Raw genomic sequence first — 19,640 nt, 5'->3', positions numbered from 1 at the left:
CAAAGATATTAACTTACAGGTTTTCATATGAAGCAATAAAATTCAATCATTCAGCACTACTCAGTAACAGTTGTTTTCTCCATTATGCAAATTGCTACAGCCAATTCTTCAGCATAAACCACTACAGTGATTTTTAAAGGTAGTGGTTGGGCTGTTATTAATACAGCGATAAAGATGCTTTTTTTTGCTAATAAAATGTATTTATTTAAAATGGTTTTTTGCTGCTGTTTATGTTATTGGATAAATAGGTGAAAGTAAGTATTTAGACATGACAATCAAATATAGTAAAAGAAAAAAGACAACTGGTATTTTTACATTTTGGAAAGCATGCAAATCCTGTCTCCTTATTAATCACAAATTGGTATAACAATTATTTAATTGTTTTAATTCTTATCCATCCTTAGTACATAAAACCCAGTCATGCATAAAACTGGAAGTAGTCTGAAACATGACTTCTTTGCCATTTTGAAAATGGCATTCTATACTTAATGGAATTTATATATTCTATATTCTATACTTAATGGAATTTAGTCAGGCTCTTCAACAGGAAAACCAATGGCAAATTTCCTAAGATTAGGCCAAATTCTGACCCAAGTGTTGCAACATAAACCCTAAGTGATTAAATGGCATCTGGAGCAGGAGGCAGACTACTCAAGCTGTGCCACTTTTCTTCTCATACCTGTGGTATTTTTATTCTCTGGGATGCTGAAGACAGCCTAGTGATTTCTGAGTTCTAGCAGTTACCCAAGCATGGAGGTCGTGTTTCAAAACCTGGTTGTCCTGATGCTGTTTTGTTGCAGAACACATTAACTATTTTACTCTGTAGAGACAGGTACACTGAGCTTCTCTTCCTTTAAAATTTTCCTAGACACCAAACTAATGAAGTTGTAACATGCTCTTCAACAACTCAGCTCAAAAAAACAACAAAAGATAGTAGTTAATGTAACAGTAAACACAAGACTAACAAATATGCTTGAACACAAGCTGCAACCATCATAAATCACACTCTGTTTTGAACTTTATCTTTGCAGTAAATTGCAGATCAGAAATACTCCTAATTTAAGAATATTAAATATAAAAGATGAAGAAAGAGGAAACACATTACTCACAGTTGTTTAACCTTGTGACATATGCCACAAGGAATTTTCTTGCATAAGCAATGTTTAAATAAAGAAAGCTTTCCCTAAAGGCTTTAACTAGAATGTGCACAGCACCTAAGTTGATATTTCCACTGATTGCCAAGCTGTCCAAACAAACAGAGATTTGACAGTAAAAACACATATTTGGCTTCTAAGTCTTTCAGGAATTACATGTACATAGATTTACACCAAAATGCCAGAGAACACCAGCATTGCGAATTGTTCTGAAATGTAAGTGGGTCAGCTCCTAAACCATACAGCCGTGAACAATATTTCTCTGGCCTAAGCCTGTTTATCTTGGAGTTCTGTGTGAATTTTGAAGCCTGATAAGTTACTGTAAATGAGATGACAGAAAGTCTGGAATGACTCTATTAAACCATCAAAATTAATCTATACCACTCTCTAAACAAAAATAACGTCTTCTTTTCTCCAAAGGGTCAAGGATTAATTCTGTTTCAAAACATATAATTGCAATGTTCTTCTGTTCTTCTCCTTGAAGAAGTTTACAACTTAGTATTTTCCAATAATATCTGGCATTTCTAGTTTTTTTCTATAATATATCAGTTATGTTAGCTGTCTCAAATTTCCTTATTAACCCTGAAATTAAAGTGATGTACACAAAAGGAAAAGTAAATTTTATTCTAAACATATCTCTACATCTTCTTATACTCATGCCATAACAGAGAAAAGGGAATAGGACTCTGGAAAATTTGTATTCTGATCCCAAGTATCTCCCTTCTTTTGGGCAAAACATGCTGTAAAATTTCTGTGTAAAGTGGTTTCAAATCACCTGATCAAAAACACTATGTGAGAGTAAAGAACTATTCCACTAACCTAGAAACTTTTGAAAAGAAACCTCTCCTCTTACATTGGCATAATACAAAAGTAATCCCTTAAAGGTGTGTTTCTTTTTTGCATCACAATAATTCAGTATATAAAAGAGGTGACTACCACTGGCTTCAGCTGGTAAGTTTTCTAAACTCTGTCAGCATCTCCTACTAATAAATACAGTAGGTAGTACAAAGGAAATCTTTCAAGAAAAATTAACAGCTGCATTTCTTCCTAAATATCTGACTAAAAGATAAACTTTCATCGGGAAACAAAAAAATTACAGAACAGATCTCCAGAAAGTCTGTACTTTAATAGGACCACTAGACGGTTTTCTCCTCAAATTGTTCTAAGCAAAGCTATCAAAAGGTTATAATTTGAGGCCAAATTCTACCGAAACAGTTACAAACACTTGCCGTGGATTAAAGATTATATAAAAAGCCAACAGGTCAGAAATTCCTGTCTTCTTTCTATCCCTGCACAATACTATCTAATTAGATTGAATGCCTTTTTATTTCATTCAGTGCAGAGAATTTCTGAAATCCCAGTTTAATCAAGCCCGAGTCCTACTGCTCCTCTGAGGCACCATTTTCTTCAAAGCCATAAACTTCAGCCAAGCTTGTGTTAATTTTACACTCCTTCCCCCTTGAATTAGTAATAACTGAAATCTAATAGTATTTCAGTGTCTCGCCAACTCTTTTTAAAAACACTTCTTTCTGTTTTCTTTAAATATTCTCCTTTATGCCAAGATCTAACTCATGTTTCTTGGAAAAAAAAAACCAAAAACATTTAGAATAGATGAACACTATGAGGCTGATGAAGAGGGTGGCAGATGCTAGGAACATAGCTCCATGCTCTAACATACTGCATCCAGCCACAAGCAGGTTTTCCCATAAGTGGTTTAAGGAAGGTTGAGTTTCTTTTTTGTAAGAACAGAATACTGGATATTCCACAGAGTACCTCCAAATGTGGAATGAATTCACTGTTGATTTTTCATTCACATACCATTTCTCATTTTCTGTATCCACTGTAAGCTCTTAAGTCTGCACAACTGTGAAGACAGAAGAGTCTTGCCTCTGTACTGATCACAGTAAAAATAGCATGGGTAAAGCATTCAAAAGGAACTTTGATATATGAAACCCTGGAGTTGTTACTATGGATGCAGATGGCTGTCCAGACACAGTTCCTATCTAGAAATCAAATATAACCATAGTAGTATCAAAGTAAACTAAATGTTTTTTAGAGCTAGACATTGATGATATGGATTCAGAGGAGGAAAAAACAATATGTTATATCAGACAGAAACTCTATTCAACTCCAGGAGGAAGACAAACACATTTCTTAGTAAGTGTTTTCATAGGAAAGAACTATCTAGAAAGAACCACCATGGCACTATTTTCCACCACACCAGATAAGATGGCCAGATGAGGAGATCCTTTAGTTCTAATGTACTATAGTGTTCTGCCCCACTTACAAGCCTTAAGATCTTACAGTCTGTTTTCACATGGAAGGCTGCTCTGAAGGAGACAGCCCAGCAGGTGCTCCGGCCACACCATTCCAAAGGAGCCCAGGAACCATTCAAAAATAGGCATGATTTGTTCCTTTAAACAAAATTGAGGGCCAAGCTATAATTTTGACTGTGGCTATCTAAGTCCAAGGATGTTAGTAGGCTGAAACCCAACCTAATACAATCCATTGTAATCCCAATAATGTTGCAGCCATTTGCCTGATAGCTGCATCTGGCTAAAAGAGGGACCAGTCTGTATAAAGTCCTAACTGTCAGTGTCATGGAAGCGCTTGCATATGAGCTGAGTTTGGTGTTCCATTTCACCTATTTTTTTCACGTCTTAGAAACTTCAAGTGTGGTATAGGATATGAAGGAATCTGTAGCTCTCCACAAGAGTCAGTAAATACAGGCAAAGGTGTATTACTGGAAGCAACTTCTTGCAGGTTAACAGAGGTAACATGAACTTGTAATATAGGAGATTTAAAAATTTATAAGGTTAGGCCTCAAATTTTAACTGTGCACTGACATTAATACCTTTTAGAGTAACAATTCACTGCTGTGATTAGAGACACTTTTGATTTGTATTTGTAAAAGATCTGAATGTTACAGCAGTGGCCCTAGCTGGTGGTGCCATAGAGCAATTCCTTCAGGCAGACAGCCTGGGAAGTGTGAAAAATACCCAGTCTGATGGAACAACCTATACACTTCTCACATTGGTTGCTTGCCTCCCTGTTGATAAGTGCAGTTTTGCAGATGATGCTGGGGAGGCTGGCTCACTGTTTCTGATCATAGCTCATTAGGTTCCTCACAAACTTGAGAAAACGCTGCCTTTCATAAAGTTGACAGACTACTGGCTGATGCATTCAGCCACCCATTCTTTATTGAATTCATGCCACTAATGCACTGCTCCACCTTTTCCAAATCAATAGGGATCTTGCAGCACCAATGTGCTGTGCTGTGGCTTATGGCTGGACCTGAGCTAATAGATTAAGATTTAATTTTCTTAAATTAAATTTTCTCAAAAGAAAGAAAAAAAGTCAACTCAGATAAGAACAGTTCATGCCTCACATAGTTACCAAATACTAAATGTTTCCACTTTTATAATGTGGAAACATGAGACATTTTCATTTTAAAAAAAAGGTGGCTACCATAAGCCAGAATTGGAAAGTAAAAAGCCTAAGCAATTCTTTCAAGGACTGTACAATGTCTGACAATTTCAGTCCATTAGCTATCTTTCTGCCTACAGAGATCACGATTAACCAGTAAACTTGCCCTTTCCATTCACACAAAGCTTCAATCTATTCCATCTGTGCCCTCTGAACCTTTCATTTCCAATAGGTTCAGTTAATTCAGAGCAGACAAGGGGGGTGACAAGTTCTACCTTTCTTTCACTTCCTCGGGGCTACATGCTGACATCTTAAAAAGAATTTAGAAATAAATATAATACCACGTCTTTTACACAACAAAACCATTTATTTGAACTTCATTAAGGAAGCCTACAGGGATAATTAGGAATTGGTCTATGACTCAAGAATCCATTTGCCCCCATGCTGGTCTAACCATTCCAATGTAATGAAATAAAACACTCCTGTGAGCTTACAGACATTGACCTAAAAGCTGGATATCTTAAGAATCAAGATGGACATACTTCTTAAAAAATTCTAACTCTGATGAAGATTAGTAAGCATTTCTAAGAGTCCTTGCATCTTGACACACACAAACTAATAGCAGTGGTACTTGTGACAGATTTACAGTTCCCAGATGGCATTTGTCTACTAGGATGTACATTCCGTTGGTGGAAGAGAAAACAAAGCTCAGAAATAGGAAGCCTACACAAGATATGATGAGCCATTAAGACTTACCAATTTAGTCATGGCCCTGATTCATAAAGAAAGATAAAAAAGTGACTAAGAATTGGGAACTGCCTGGGTGATAGGCAGATGTGAGAGATCTCATACAATGGTAGACTGTAAAGCTTAGTACTGAACTGAAAGCCAAGGAGAAAATGCTAGCCTGGTCCAGCTCCGTAATTATGAAAGGGGGATGCTCAGCTTTTCAGAAATGGTTTCAACAGCAGCCATTGGTGATGGCTGAAAGTGACCACAGCTATGTGACTAGGGTGAGGACATAAAATCCAAATTTCTTCCTGGGAACTCCTTACATCTTCATTACCATACTACAACCTGTACCATTCATCTACTCAGAATTAGTTTGTCTGGATTTAGAATATAAAGAAGTTTCCAAAATCTTTCAACTGGTTCATCAAAAGACTCAGCATACAGGTAAGCAGTGTCCACTTCAGTTTGGACTGTTATAGCTGAATCCAAAAGTACAGTGATCATTACACCATCAAGAACAATGTCAGGCTTTCCCTCCCGTTCAAAAAGTTTCAACCAAGCCATGAAAAAGAATTTATTAAGGGAGAACTGAGACTTACAGTATTTGTTATGTAAAATTTTAATATCTTTGTCTAACTTGCATGGCACTACCTTGGTTATCATTAAATATTACTATTACATTTTTATTTCAAAAATGTTGCAGTTTTGTAGTTGGAATGAGATGTTACTTTGGTAAGACTTATCAGCTGAAAATGGCACTTCTAAGTATATGAAGTGACCATTATCAAACTTTTCTCCATTTCAACTGGTTTCCATGCCACTCCATAAGCTTGAACAACATCTGATTTTCAGAATCATTATTTTTTCTACACGGGAACGAGAATGAGAAGTCCTAGGAACAGATTATTGGAGGTACAGTTTGATATGACAAATGCAAGCATGCAGGCTACTAAGGCACACATTCAGCCCTTTATCATCTCATATCTGGTAATCATGTGAGATTATTCACAGTCCCATATCTGTTGGAAAGCTTTTCTTTTTGGAGGGTTAGATGCAGGAGCTAAACCACCTCAGTATGCAACTGCAGTATTGTTGGAGGCAATGTCTGCAAAAAAAAAAGAACCCGCTAACCTTTATAAATGAGAAGAAAAATATTAGTTTTCATCTGGATCCATCAGCTCTCTGCATGGTTCATTACTCAACTGCACAAATGCCAATGCCACGCAAGAGAGACTGCAGCAGCCCAAACTGAGTCTGATTTAACCTACTGAGGAGCCATACCATCCATGCTCATTTTCAGAGCAGATTCAGCCTAGTAAAGAACAGTACTCCAGATGAGGCCTCACCAGGGCAGAGTAGAGGGGGAGAAGAACCTCCCTTGACCTGCTGGCCACACTTTTCTTGATGCATCCCAGGATGCCATTGGCCTTCTTGGCCACGAGGGCACATTGCTGGCTCATGTTTAGCTTATTATTAATCAGGACTCCCAGGTCTCTCTCTTCAGCAGTTCGACCCCCAGCCTGAACTGGTGCATGGGGTCGTTCCTTCCCAGATGCAGGACTCTGCACTTGTCCTTGTTGAGCCTCATGAGGTTCCTCTCTGCCCAACTCTCAAGCCCATCGACATCCTGTTGAATGGCAGCACAGCCCTCTGGTTTTCCTCCATTGATTCCTTCTGTTCACTCAGTGCTGTAAATAAGACCTGGACTTGCAATTGGAAGGAAAACAGAAGGAATACAGTAATGGAGCTGACTGATAATTAAGGAGGCAAGAGAAAATGCAAGAACTATGGAGGAATTCACTTACTGAGTGTCTTTGAGGAACTGGAGAGGAAAATGAAGAGGTACTAGAAAGCAGCATTTGCAAAGGACTGGTCAGATTTAGACCAGGATGAATACAATATATCAGCTGTTCCTAGGACAGATGTCAAAGAAGTATAAAACATAACTGAAACTGCTACAATAATTCCATAGGCTCCAGATGAGATTGTGATAGTGCCTGTCTGTCAGAAGAAGATAAAACAAGTATAAGAATGTGTAGTTTCCCTGACAAATTGAGAAAACTCGCAGCCAACATCTGCAACAAGTCAAAGACCATACCCAAGCAGCTTAGAAAATGATGCAGTGTCACCATAGATATGAGGACTAGGATAGCTACTATTCTCAGGCTGAAAAAATAAAAAAAAAAGAGAACACCCTTATTAGGAAAGAAATATTTTTAAAAGGGGTTTTATCCCTCCATAGTATAAACTGAGACACTAGAAATGTCCTGTTACAGCAAATAACATCCTGCAATGCTCTCTTTGCATTTTGAGGGGAATTTTAGTTCATCCCTTATCTTCACTGTCTCCCAACAAGCTTCCAGATGGAAATTGTAGGCCTTAAAAACTTAAAGTTTAAGAATGCTAATTATCTGAGAGATTCCTCTATGATCTATTGCAACAGCTAAAATCGTCCAAGAGCTGTGAATTCTTCCTCCTGCACCTAAAAGCAGCTACTATCAGGACATCTCTGTAAGGGATCTTCTCTCTTGAATTCACTGCTCCTGATTTAGACTTCCAAAGCCCAGATTTGTTAGCACTGCAAATATGCTGCCAAATTCATTGCTCTTTTCAGAAGCTGATGAAAAGAGAACAGTTGAAAAGAAACTCTTCATGAACCATCCTTTTTATTATTATTGATGCAATTTGATTATTTGATGAGAACCTATAATGCACACAAAGATGTTCTAAACATCAAGACTATAAATACCATAACAAAAGTCTGCTATATATAGTATTCTTCACTTACAAGCATTTTTCTTTTTTCAGGGTCTGATCCAAACTGCATGCATAATTCTGATAGGAATAGAAGAAAGGATGAAAGGAGCATATGACTGCATAGAAATAGAAAGAAAACAAACAAATAAATGCTTCAACAGTGATTATTGTACCATTACTCTGATCTATTGCTACTCAGATTAGAGTCTAAATAAAAAGGCAAGAAAAGACACAGATGATGCTGATGTATGTATTTTAAACTCCTGCAGCAGAAACAGCAGGGAACATTTACAGAAATATTCAAAGTTATGATAGGAAAGGCCAGAAGGAGGCATGAAATTAAAAACCAGCTTCCTTCTCTGTAAAATCACAGATCTTCAGTATTTACCTTAGTTAGTGTTTCACCCACTACACAAATGAAGCATTAACAAATGCAAAGAGAAAGGAGCACTGAGATATCACTCCAAATATCAGCCTGCTGGATAGTATTTGGGAACGATCATTTTAATTCTCAAGGGAATTCATAGTGATATTTGCTTTATATTTTTTTTTCTAACCTGAAACTGGACCCATTAAACTCTGTCTGAATTCTGGACCTTAAGAAGCTGGTTAATTTTAAAAGACAGTTGTCCAAATAAATCTACAAGGATGCAAACATGACAATATAAAGAAAACCCTCATTTGAATGCAGTATTTCTAAGATGGTCCACAAACTTTCAAACAAATTAACCAGAAACTAAAAGAAATCTGGCAAATATTTACATAGATTGGAAATATCATACGCATAGCTCTGCTGTTGACCATTTATTAAATTATGATGGAACCATTTGTTTCTTCAGCTGCAAATAAAGGATCTTGTAACTTTTCTCACTAATGGTACCATGATGTGCATATTCCACAGCTTAAAAGTGTTAAATGTCTTCGTTGAACAAAAGGTTCCAAAGCTAAGGACTCTTGTGAGTGGTCCTCTTATATGACGGTATTGCACATCTCAGAATACACTGGAAAGCTGCCTTAGCCTCATGGTCTATTCACTCAAAATGTCACAGTGGAAAGGAAGATTGATTTTCTTGGGGACCTCAGCACCAGTTATTCTTGAGTAAATGTGGAGATAGAAATAGAGGTTCAAATGTCTTGTACTGGCTCCCTACACAGATCTTCAAACCAGGAGTAGTACTGTAGAGCAGATGGAGAAGACAAAAGAAACCCAGGCTTCAGATGGAAACTTTCATCTCATCTGGATGTGAAACTCCATATAATTTACAAAAAAACCTGTAAAGACTAAAGAATAGGACGGTGTCTGATTCTCTGTGTGGTCATATCAAGACATCTCAGAAGTTCAAAAGAATCCACTTACTTGACTGTTTCAATTTTCACATCCCATCAATAACAGAAGCTACTAGACAACAGTTTTTCACCAATCCTTTTCATCATAACCTGCTACCCATTACATTTGCAACTTAATAACGTGAAGGAGTTTAAAATAAATCCCAAAGACTTGAAGGGGTAGGGAAGAAAAGAAATGTCTGTAAGATCTGTACTATCTGACAAAAAACATTTTTTCATTGTAAGTGGTTTGTTACATTATTAATACAGATATTCAAAATTGTTTAATAGTTTAGTAACATGGATTATAACAGAAAGAAGTATAAAGCCATCTTTATGATATATTCTTATAAGAAGCTTTTTGTGTTCCCTTATCATGTTGCTGCTTGAAATAGTTTAGATGGCTTATTAATTGTAACATTATGGGATGGGATCAGCTTAAGCTCTTAGAATTTTTTAATGATACAGATACTTTCATTACATTTTTTTCCCCTTACCCTACTCTTCTGTTCTTACAGGCTTCTGAGTTGTTCATGTTGTGTAGTGACCAGGACAATCAGAATGCCACATTCCAGTTTCTAACTCAGTGACTAGCAATCAATTATTTTCATGTGGTAAAACATACATTCTCATCTGAGGAGACAGATGCTATATAAACAAGTAAAACAGGCCCTGCTTTGAACAACTTGTATTCTGAGTAGACAAGACAGTTTAAAAGGGAAAGTGAAAGCAGAGAACTGAAGTGATTTTTATGAAAGTTCTAGAAAGCCAATGGGTACCCTGACTCCTAAATCGCCATTGTGAACCACTGCACTCCCCAGCTTTCATAAAGAACAGAACTCCAACAAGGTAAAGTGAATGCATTTCTATGAAAGGATGACGACACCTGACTAAAAAAATGAGTCAGGAAATAATGCTTTATAAGGTCATTTTAAAAATAAACTAGTACTAGTAGAAGACCATTCCAAGCTATCAGTCATTTTCCTAGTTTAAAGCTTATCAAATAGAGATATTTCTGCCTCCACGAAATATCAAACAGTACGTAATCCGCAATTTTTTTGTAGAAGCCAATGTTCATGGATAGCTTTTCTGAAGAGATTTTGTTTATTTCTAAAAATACAGAGTATGCTGTCATGGTTGTAGTACAGACTGACTCAGTGGAAACCCATTAAAACCACTTTACTGGGCAGATGGTGTCAAAGAGTCAGAAGTATATAACAGAATCCTACTGTGCACAAGTGTTCAGTATGCAAGAAATCATCTCTTATCAGACAACTGCTGCAGGGGACACAGTCAACCACAAAGGAGAGCGCAGAGCACAGCTAAAGTCATGATAGTCTTACAACTACTTGCCCAATAATATGGAAAAGGATGTGGAATAGGAGAACCTTAACTGATAAACCCTGAGTAAACAAGGGAAAAATCTATGGAGAGCATCACATCGAGCTTTAAAAAGTAATACATTGTTTTTATGGTCATTCACTGACAGTGTAACTACTTGTTGTTGTTAAGAGGGATATCACAACTCAGAAAGAGTAGAATAAGATTTGAGAAGTGTCCACTAAATTTTGAAAGCCCATCTTTTCACACTCAGATTTACAGAATTGCTGAGCAGTTGTCATTTTAGCAGAATTTCTAAGAATGAGAACAACAAAACACATTAGAGACATCTGCAAATAGTGTCCTTGCCACTACAGTCTTAGAAGATGATAATCTTCTATGTGAATATCTGGACATCTGCCTCTTGCCTCAGCAAGAGGTCTGCAGACTCTCTGCTCAAGTCTGCTGACCTTAAAATCAAATAGATCAAAAGGTATGCTGTAGAGTAAGCTGGTTCAGCTAGAGGACACTTCTGCTGTTGCTTAGTCTCTCTCGTAAAGTCATATATATAAAGAATAAATAGTGTGTGGATATCTTTCCACACTTCTGCTTGGTGCACTCATTATTATCTCTGCTACTTTTTTCTACACACATAACTAAATCATTTGTTTTGCTATTTTTTTAGATTCTATGCTATTCAGTATCCTTCCCCCATCTCATGTTCTTCAGTCTACATGGTTATTTTCATATGTGGTTTTGTTTTGCTTGCTCTAGCTGAAAAACTGCAAACTAATGAGGCCCAATAGATTCCACCAAGAATAAGAAGAGTTGCTAAGATTAAAAAGATCCCATTGGCAGAAGAGCAAATAAATATGAAATTAAATAAATTAAGGCTAGAAAATGGTTACTAACCATTAACATAACAAATTTCTGGAACATTTTATCCAAGCCATTTTACATGGCATTGTGACAGAAGTCTTTATTTACAAGACAAAACCTAAATAACTAAACAAACCAAATCAATTCCAAGTAACCTTAAGAACAAAGCTAGATGGGCCTGTGAGAGGGTGAAGCGACTATAGAAGAAGGGAAGTAAATTTAGGGAAATGTGGCATCAGTGTACATGCATCTACTGCCAACCATTTTTCTGTGGTCTGTACAAGAAAAAAAAGTGTGCATTTGATGGAGCAGCTTTTAGGGGACAATCGTGAGCAACACAGAAAACTCCATCCAGAAACATTTCTGGAAACTTGAATTAAAAAAAAAACAAGACTGAGGGTGTAAGAACAAACAAACGCCCTCTGTGAATGCAGCGGAAGCCTTTTAGGAAGTTAATTGACCCTACAGTACAGATGCCATTAGGGGACTGGCAGACTACTCCTACATTGGTTCACTGAACCACTACTCAATGTTGATTTAAGTGAACCTATGCTGCAGTGGATTAGAAACACTCACATCATCAGTGATTGTGTCTGAAATACTGAGGCAATACCAAACAGAGAAATACTTTCAATGACTAAAGTTAGTCTCACAATAGTGGTTTTTCTCAACCCTTTTAAGGACGAGAGCCATCTAACTTTTTGAAAGAAATCCAGACTATCTTACACGGTATTGTCACAAAGGTCTTTGTTTACAACCAAACACAAATTGGGATGCACTCTGAAAGCAGCCTTGTTACTTCTGCTTCCTCCCCTTGTTTTTTCCTAGCTTGCATGCATAAGGTTTCTGGCACCAGCTTCACAACACTGCTCAGATATTCTATGAATCACCACTGGTGTGTGGGCCCCAGGCTGAAAAATTCCACTCCAGAAAACTCCGTCTATGTTCTGAATTAAAGCCTATTAAAGGCAATGAAACTCCATATACTGACTGTAACAGGCTCTGGATCACACACATCATGGATCAATGGATAGGTATAACATATCACAGAGATAGAAGTTACATCATCTTCTAGGTCAAGTTTAAGTCACACTACCGAAGTTGAAAGCAGGTTTGGACAGATCCTACACAGGCTGTACCTCTTTGGAAGATGTAGACTTTCAATCCATTTGCTCTGTGAGGTCAACAAACTAACACCTTAAACTGAAACTAAGACTATTCAATAAAAGAAATCAAGAACATGGAGAAGCCAATCCTCATTCTACAGTTAATTTTCACCCTGCTGTGGAGGAGGGTGAAGTAGCCTAACATACTCAAATATGTACTTTAAATCTGCTCGTAATAATTAGTGTTATCTAAATGTCTCTGAACTATTTAAAATCCACTTCATTTTGAGCTGCCATTAATAATGCAGCAGGCAATATTACAAAGACTGGGGAAAATCAAGTAATTTAATGTAACACTTTATAAACCAACCTGCGATGAATCTCAGCTGCCTCTTCAGCCTCTCTGCAATCAATCTGTCTGAAGTCATGTTTATCTATCCTACGGCCCGTGATAGACTGCCACTAGAGTTGGCATCCACAACAACCTCAGGAGGTTGATTTAATGTGAATGCAGCATGAAAAAATAGATTATCTTTTGATTCTCTCTTTTATTAAATAAAACTGATCTTTATTGAATAAAGCTGCTTTTATTAATATCTAAAACATTGGTTGGTGTCACAGAGACTTCCAGTCCTATGGAACTAATAAAAGAAAAGACAGAAGTAAAAAATGAGAACATTACAGGAAAATATTAGAAACCAAATTACATTAAGCCAGTATTGTAGCTGACAAATAAAACATGGACCTAGCTTTAGAATCCTTTAGTTTAGTCTGAATTTATTCTTTTACTGGGAAAAAAAAAAATCCAACTGGGGCAAGAAACTGTGGCAAGAAACGCAATAACAGCAAAAAACAGCAACTTAGTTTCCTCTTCTCTTGTATAAAGCCTCAAACAACTGTAATCTCCATGCAGCTGGGACAAAGTACAAAAACTTTGGTTTTATGGGAAAAGCTTGAACACCTTAAGATAGGAAGTTTTCCTTTGGTTTTTAAGAAAACTTTTGAGGTTTCTGCACATAGGCAAAGCTTACAAGAAAACTTGCTACTTACCACATCTATCCTTCATACTGATCTCAACAGCTGAAATCAGCCTGCAGTACATTTTCTGTACATATCAATTGCACAGCTAGAGCAACAGATACCTATCATGAGTCTGTCTGCAAGTAATGTCAACACTGTTACTTTGAGAAACATAATGTGTCTCTCATCACCACCACCAAAATCTGTCAACATTGACTGAAATTCAACCTCTCTAGTCACCAGCAAGAGGGAAGGGAAAAAGAGTTTATCTAACTTTAAATATCTATCTTAAATCAAGTAACTTACTCTTCAAATTTCATTCCATATGCAGCAGTATTTTCCATTACTATTATGTCACCAATGTTCCAGGTAATGAACTCCAAAGCAAGTACTGCTGAAACACAGGTGGTTGCACTCCTCAGGTTTTCATTTTCCATGTTTCTACTTACATTAAGCCCACAATGCACTTCAATGTCAGTGGAAGACCTGCACAAAAAAATCTTCAGAAATGGCCCACAGCCTTCTGGAAGATAGAAGATAACTAACAGGCTGTGTAGCTCTTTGTATACCTGTGTGATTCTGTGTGGTTCTGCGACTACACTCCCTGAAGCCAGCAGATGCAAAAGTGACATTGAAGTGCACAAAAGTAGCATCCTAAACAACTACAATTCACAAAGATACAATCCACTAAAATAATCAGTGAAGTGAATCAATATGGACAGAATGACATATTCTGATACTAAGTATCATCAGTAAAATTGCATAGAGAGATTTTGTCCATGAGAAAAAACCAAAAAAAATCTACCTTAGACAATCCAATGGATTCAAAGGATACTATAACATGGATAATTCTAAAGGAAACAAAAGTTATCTAAATCTAAATATCCCAATACTTCTCTCCAATAATGTATCCAAAATGAAATGTTTGAGAGCTTGGTTTATGGGAGATTTACACACACACACTTTCCTGTAATAGAAGATGGGCATCACTACAATTGTGCTACCAGCAACTGTTCCTGTAGTAGGAACACTCTAAGGGGTATAACAAGGTAATCCTGACTAATACAGTTGCCAAGCTTCCACATTTATAAAAACTGAAAGAAAAAAGAAAATCAGAAGAGCAGCTATGTGGCCTGAAATCTCATTAGAAAGCTGGATGATTTTAGCCCAGGATGTCAGAGAAGAACAGGGAATGCTCAGCAGAACACGGACAGAAAAAGTCACTAAAATATTTGAAATAAACTAATTCAGTTATATTATCTGACAACAAACATTCATAATGTAAAAGGCTTCTAAATCTTAAGTATCACAATATACATCCTAAAAATTGTTTAGCTTCTTACAGGAGACACTCAAGTTCATTATAGACTTAACCAAGCATGGAACCTGTTGTTCTAGGAAAGTATTGAAGTTTTTATTCTACTTCAATGATGCTAATTAGAGGCTTCCCTTTAAACAAGGGAACAAAATGCCCACATTATTGTGCCTGTAATAACTGTGTGTTTTCATTGACATCAACTGCACTTAGTTGTTTTTTAACAGAAGACTTCTGAAGAATTTATTTTCATAGTTGATACCAAACAGTGAAATGCCCAACAGTCTGAGGGTAAGCATTGGCTCCCCAGGACTGACTCAAGAAAACTCATAGTTGAAGACAAAGCTGTGAAATTTAACTACCCTCTTGACTACAGTTACATAGCTTTATAATCTCTATCCTTATTCTCTCTATATATAATTAGACTTAAAATATATTAAAATATATGGATTATATCATCAGTGTCATGAACTCAGAACATGAAGTTCATTGTTGAAAACAACATTTAATTTCTCAGGCTGGAGCTATTTTCTGCATTTACAAGATAAAAGCAAAGCAAAACTGCAACAGTATTCTTAAATCTTCAACATTATTACCTGAAATATTTGGAAACTGTGCGGTAAAAAGGTGCGTTGCCATGGTTCTGAGTAATCAGTAGCAGACCTATACACAATAGACAGTTGATTGCTGTTGCATGCTAAAAGATTTTTTATCTCTTAGGAAAACTTTGTCATGTGATAAGCGAGAGAGTTTTTTTATTAGCAACAGAAAGGCATCGAAGGAACATGCCCTGTAGTAGTAATCAAATCTGATTATTTTTGTTGTTTTCATCTTCTTACAGGGGGAAGGAAATCAACATTTTACATTGTCAAGTTTATACTATGAATCTCAGGAACACTCTGGTCTTTTCAAAGTATACTATGGCATGGAAGTACAGCCAGAGTCTGTTGCCAAGTATGGAAAGAGACAATTGCATTAAAGATAGATACCTGTATTACTAAACAGCAAAGAGTCACAGTAAATTAGTATATTGGACAGCCAAAGTGCAAAATAAATAACACAGACAATATCAGTAATTCTGATGGGATCACACATATCTAATTTCAAGATATATCCGATTTAATGAGGCTTCATAATCACAATACACAGAAAAATCTTGCTCATCAGTTTTTACAGCTTTTTTTTCCCCACCTAAGAGATCTCATTTCCAAGTCCAGTTTCCCACTTATAGTTATCCTTCAAGAAAGATGGAAGTAACGTTTAAGAATAAAACCATATATGAATGTTATAATTACTGTGCTGGCAATAAAACAAACACTGTACTCTCTAGGACTGAAATGCCACTTATACTCCAATCTTGGAAGAAGCTGCAATCTCAGTCAAACACTATGTTAATGCAGTGTTAAGGTTGCAAACTGAAACCCACCAAAAAACAGGAGATGGAAAAGTTAATATCCTTATTACATTGTTAGCCTATGCAAAGTACTGATATTGCTTATAATAAAATGCATGATTTAAAACCTAGCTGGGAAATCAAAAGCTGCTGGTGTGCATTGTGAATGAAGCAATCTTTTGAAAAGACTCAGACTTCCAATCCCTGCTGCTAATGTATTTCCAATTGAAACTTTAAAACTGTACTTAGGTAGGCACTGCATTTAGGTACCTATCTGAGAAGACATAATTTTGTTTGTTCTTTCCTTTCTTTCTTAACTTGTTCTACAGAAAAAAGGAGAAGTAAATTTGATACGGGGAACCATCACAGAAATACAGAGCTGTGTATTTTGCCTTCTGTCAGGAAGCTCAGTTCTGGATACAAAGTAATTAGTAAAAATTACTCACTTCAGAAAAAAAGAAAACTTGTGATATCTGGAACTGTAAAAAAGATGTAAAGAATAACTAATAACTTTTTTAAATAGTGATATTTATAAGCAGGAACTTTATCAGTCTGGTTGCAAAATCATAGATTACATGCATATGCTATTATTCTTCTCTGAAAACTAACCATGCACAAACTTTGGTTTTCTGCCAAAATATAACTGTTGATGCACAATGTCTTCTCAACAGAAATGTGTTTTTCCCCTAATGTATTCTCTGCAGGAATGCTCAGAATCATCTAAATTAAGTATTGGAAAAATGCATTCACCTTCTGGCAGAAGCCATGGATGAAAACTTTCAGCTCCAAGGAGGATTTAAATGCACACAAAAATGTGTGCATTGTCTATGCTGGTTTTCTTATTCTTACTATAAACACATTTGAAGGCATCAAGAAAGTATCACTGAGCCTTCTGAAGTTATGCTGTCAGGACATTCATACTCAGCATTCAGAATATCAGACACCTGGTTCAAGCTCTAAAAGCTTTTAAACCCTTCAGTAAGCATACATTACTCTCATTGAGTAAAACATTGCCAGCCAGAGACACAAGATTTTTAATTTGAAATATTACACACATGATAACAGTGGGGCAGCTACTGTTGCTTGTACCTTTGAAGACTTCAAATTTCTAGATAACAAACCCTTGCAATCCAAAGCTGAGTTACCAGATAAGCTCATCACCAGCATCTACCACATGATCAGAAGTACAATATGCAGGTAGCAAATGCCTCAGTAAACAGGTAAACTGTTTGCCACAGAACATCAAGAAAAAAAACCTGCCACTCAGGATTTTCCATCATGGTATCATTGTTTTTGACTAGCACATGACTCCCCCGAGTCTTTCAGTCATGAATTGTGGGTATCAACATTTAAGGCATTACAGAGAGAGGGGACAGAGGCTGCATATGCAAAATAAACAAGACACAATGAAACAGACAGAAGAGATTGAGACTTACCTTTGGAAAAAACTGCTGCCAGGCTCAAGAGCAGAGGTGACAACAGATGCCCCATATTGCAAATTCCAGAAGCGCACCTCCTAGGGTTGGTGGAGAAGTTAGGGCTCAGTTTTGCACACTTTGTAGTCAACATAAAAATCAGTCATCTGGAGAGGCTGCATTTTCAGAAAAGGTCATCTGGAGAGCGCAAAAGGCACTTCCTTCAGAGAGGGGACTTACTTCTTTAGCTTTAACTCTCCCCTTTCCTCTCTCCTTTCTCCAAAACAGATGATGCTGTGAAAGAAAAACCCTCTCCTCTCAACAAACAAATAAGAAACAGTTATGTTTAAAACCTCAGTCTCGAGCTTCAGTTGCCTGAGGCATGCAAGCAGCCCCGTGCTCCGGAAGGGCCAAGCCGGCAGTGTCAGGCTGTGATGCTCCGTGCCGCGCACCTCCAGCTCTGGGGCGAGACCCACCTGCTCGCGGCGGAGCTGCTGCGCCTCACCGAGCCACTGCCCGCATCCCGGTGGAAAAGCACGTCGGCTCCCCGGGCGTCACCAAAGTTTTCCTTTAGGTGATGCTGATCAGCCCTGAAATCATCCAGACGCGGAGGCAATGAGGTTGTTGTTGCGCACTCTTTTTTAAGTTCTCAGTTTCCTCTTTGACTTATTTGACTTTCTGCAAGAGAGGGAGGGGGCAAGCGCGACTCCCTCCAGAAGGTCATGGCTACAGATGTGCTTACTGCTCTCGGACGCAGCGGCGGCCGGCAGGGACCTGCTCCCCCAGAGGATGCTGTTCAGCCCGAGACCGTACTGGGGCTCCGGCCCCCGCCCGCCCGCTCGCCCACCTCCTCTGGCCCCTGCCCATCCTACGCGAGCCGCGGTTGCTATGTACAGAGAGACAGAGATTTAAGATGGGAAGTGTCGCGAAAAAATAACAAAAAGAGGAGGGAAACAAATAAATAAATAAGCATACGACCCAAGCCCCGCCTCGCAGCAGGCAGCCCGGCAGCCCCAATCGCCGGGCAGCGGGGCTCGGAGAGGGGCGGAGCGAGGCGGAACGGGCGTGGAGGCGGTGCGTGGGGAGGCTGCTGCCCGGCTGTGGCTCACGCTCGGCAGGGAGAGGTAGCTCCCTGGGTACGGGCAGAGCGCGGCATCCCTGGCCCCGCCAGCCTCCTGCCAACCCGGTCACGAACGCGCGCAGCGGGAGAGGAGAGCCGGCGGAGCCCCGGCCTGGCCGCGGGGCAGGGACGAGCCACGCTTCTCCCGGCACACGAAACAAGCGCATCCCTCCGGCTGCAGAAACGACGGAGCGCGGTGCTTGGGCAGGCGTACGCTGCTCCACGTGGTGAAGCTTTGGCTCCTTACCCAGATTTGTCATCTACTCGTATCTCCCTAAGCCACGGAAACGGTCGTGAGCCAAACCAAGGGTGGTGCAGCTGGAATTGGGAAATAATGTGAAGACCGCGTAGTAAAAGACTTCGTACCTATCACAAGAACAGCAGGAAAAATACCTATATTTGGTCTAAACAGTGTTCAAAAGTGCTAGGGAAAATAACCGACTTCAGATTTTCTATTACGAAAGGTACCATTGAGAGAATCATTCTGCTAACCCAATGCCTTGGTCAGGTTATTAATGAGATTTATATTATGCCTGAGAGATAGAATGGCAGCAATATACAATTTTCTGCAGCTCAAACTGGATGAAGGGAGGGTAGTGCAGGGGGGAACTAGCTACAAGAACTTACAGTCACTGTTACTTCATGAAGTACATGTTTGGGAGCAATAAAACTACTCT

General features: G+C 38.3%; 1 protein-coding gene across 1 annotated transcript in view; it reads right to left on the bottom strand.

The window, feature by feature from the left end:
• Positions 1 to 17,934, bottom strand: part of TMEM132D (transmembrane protein 132D) — a 234,809-nt gene extending 216,875 nt beyond the window's left edge. Inside the window, exon 1 of the mRNA XM_010196487.2 lies at positions 17,865 to 17,934. Coding sequence (XP_010194789.1) covers positions 17,865 to 17,919 — 55 coding nt within the window. The 5' untranslated portion in view covers positions 17,920 to 17,934. The remainder of the gene's footprint in view (positions 1 to 17,864) is intronic.
• Positions 17,935 to 19,640: the final 1,706 nt, after the last annotated feature.

This window comes from Colius striatus, chromosome 17 (genome assembly GCF_028858725.1).
Source record: "Colius striatus isolate bColStr4 chromosome 17, bColStr4.1.hap1, whole genome shotgun sequence".
Taxonomy (NCBI): Eukaryota; Metazoa; Chordata; class Aves; order Coliiformes; family Coliidae; genus Colius; species Colius striatus.
This window is presented reverse-complemented; position numbering and strand designations above follow the sequence as displayed.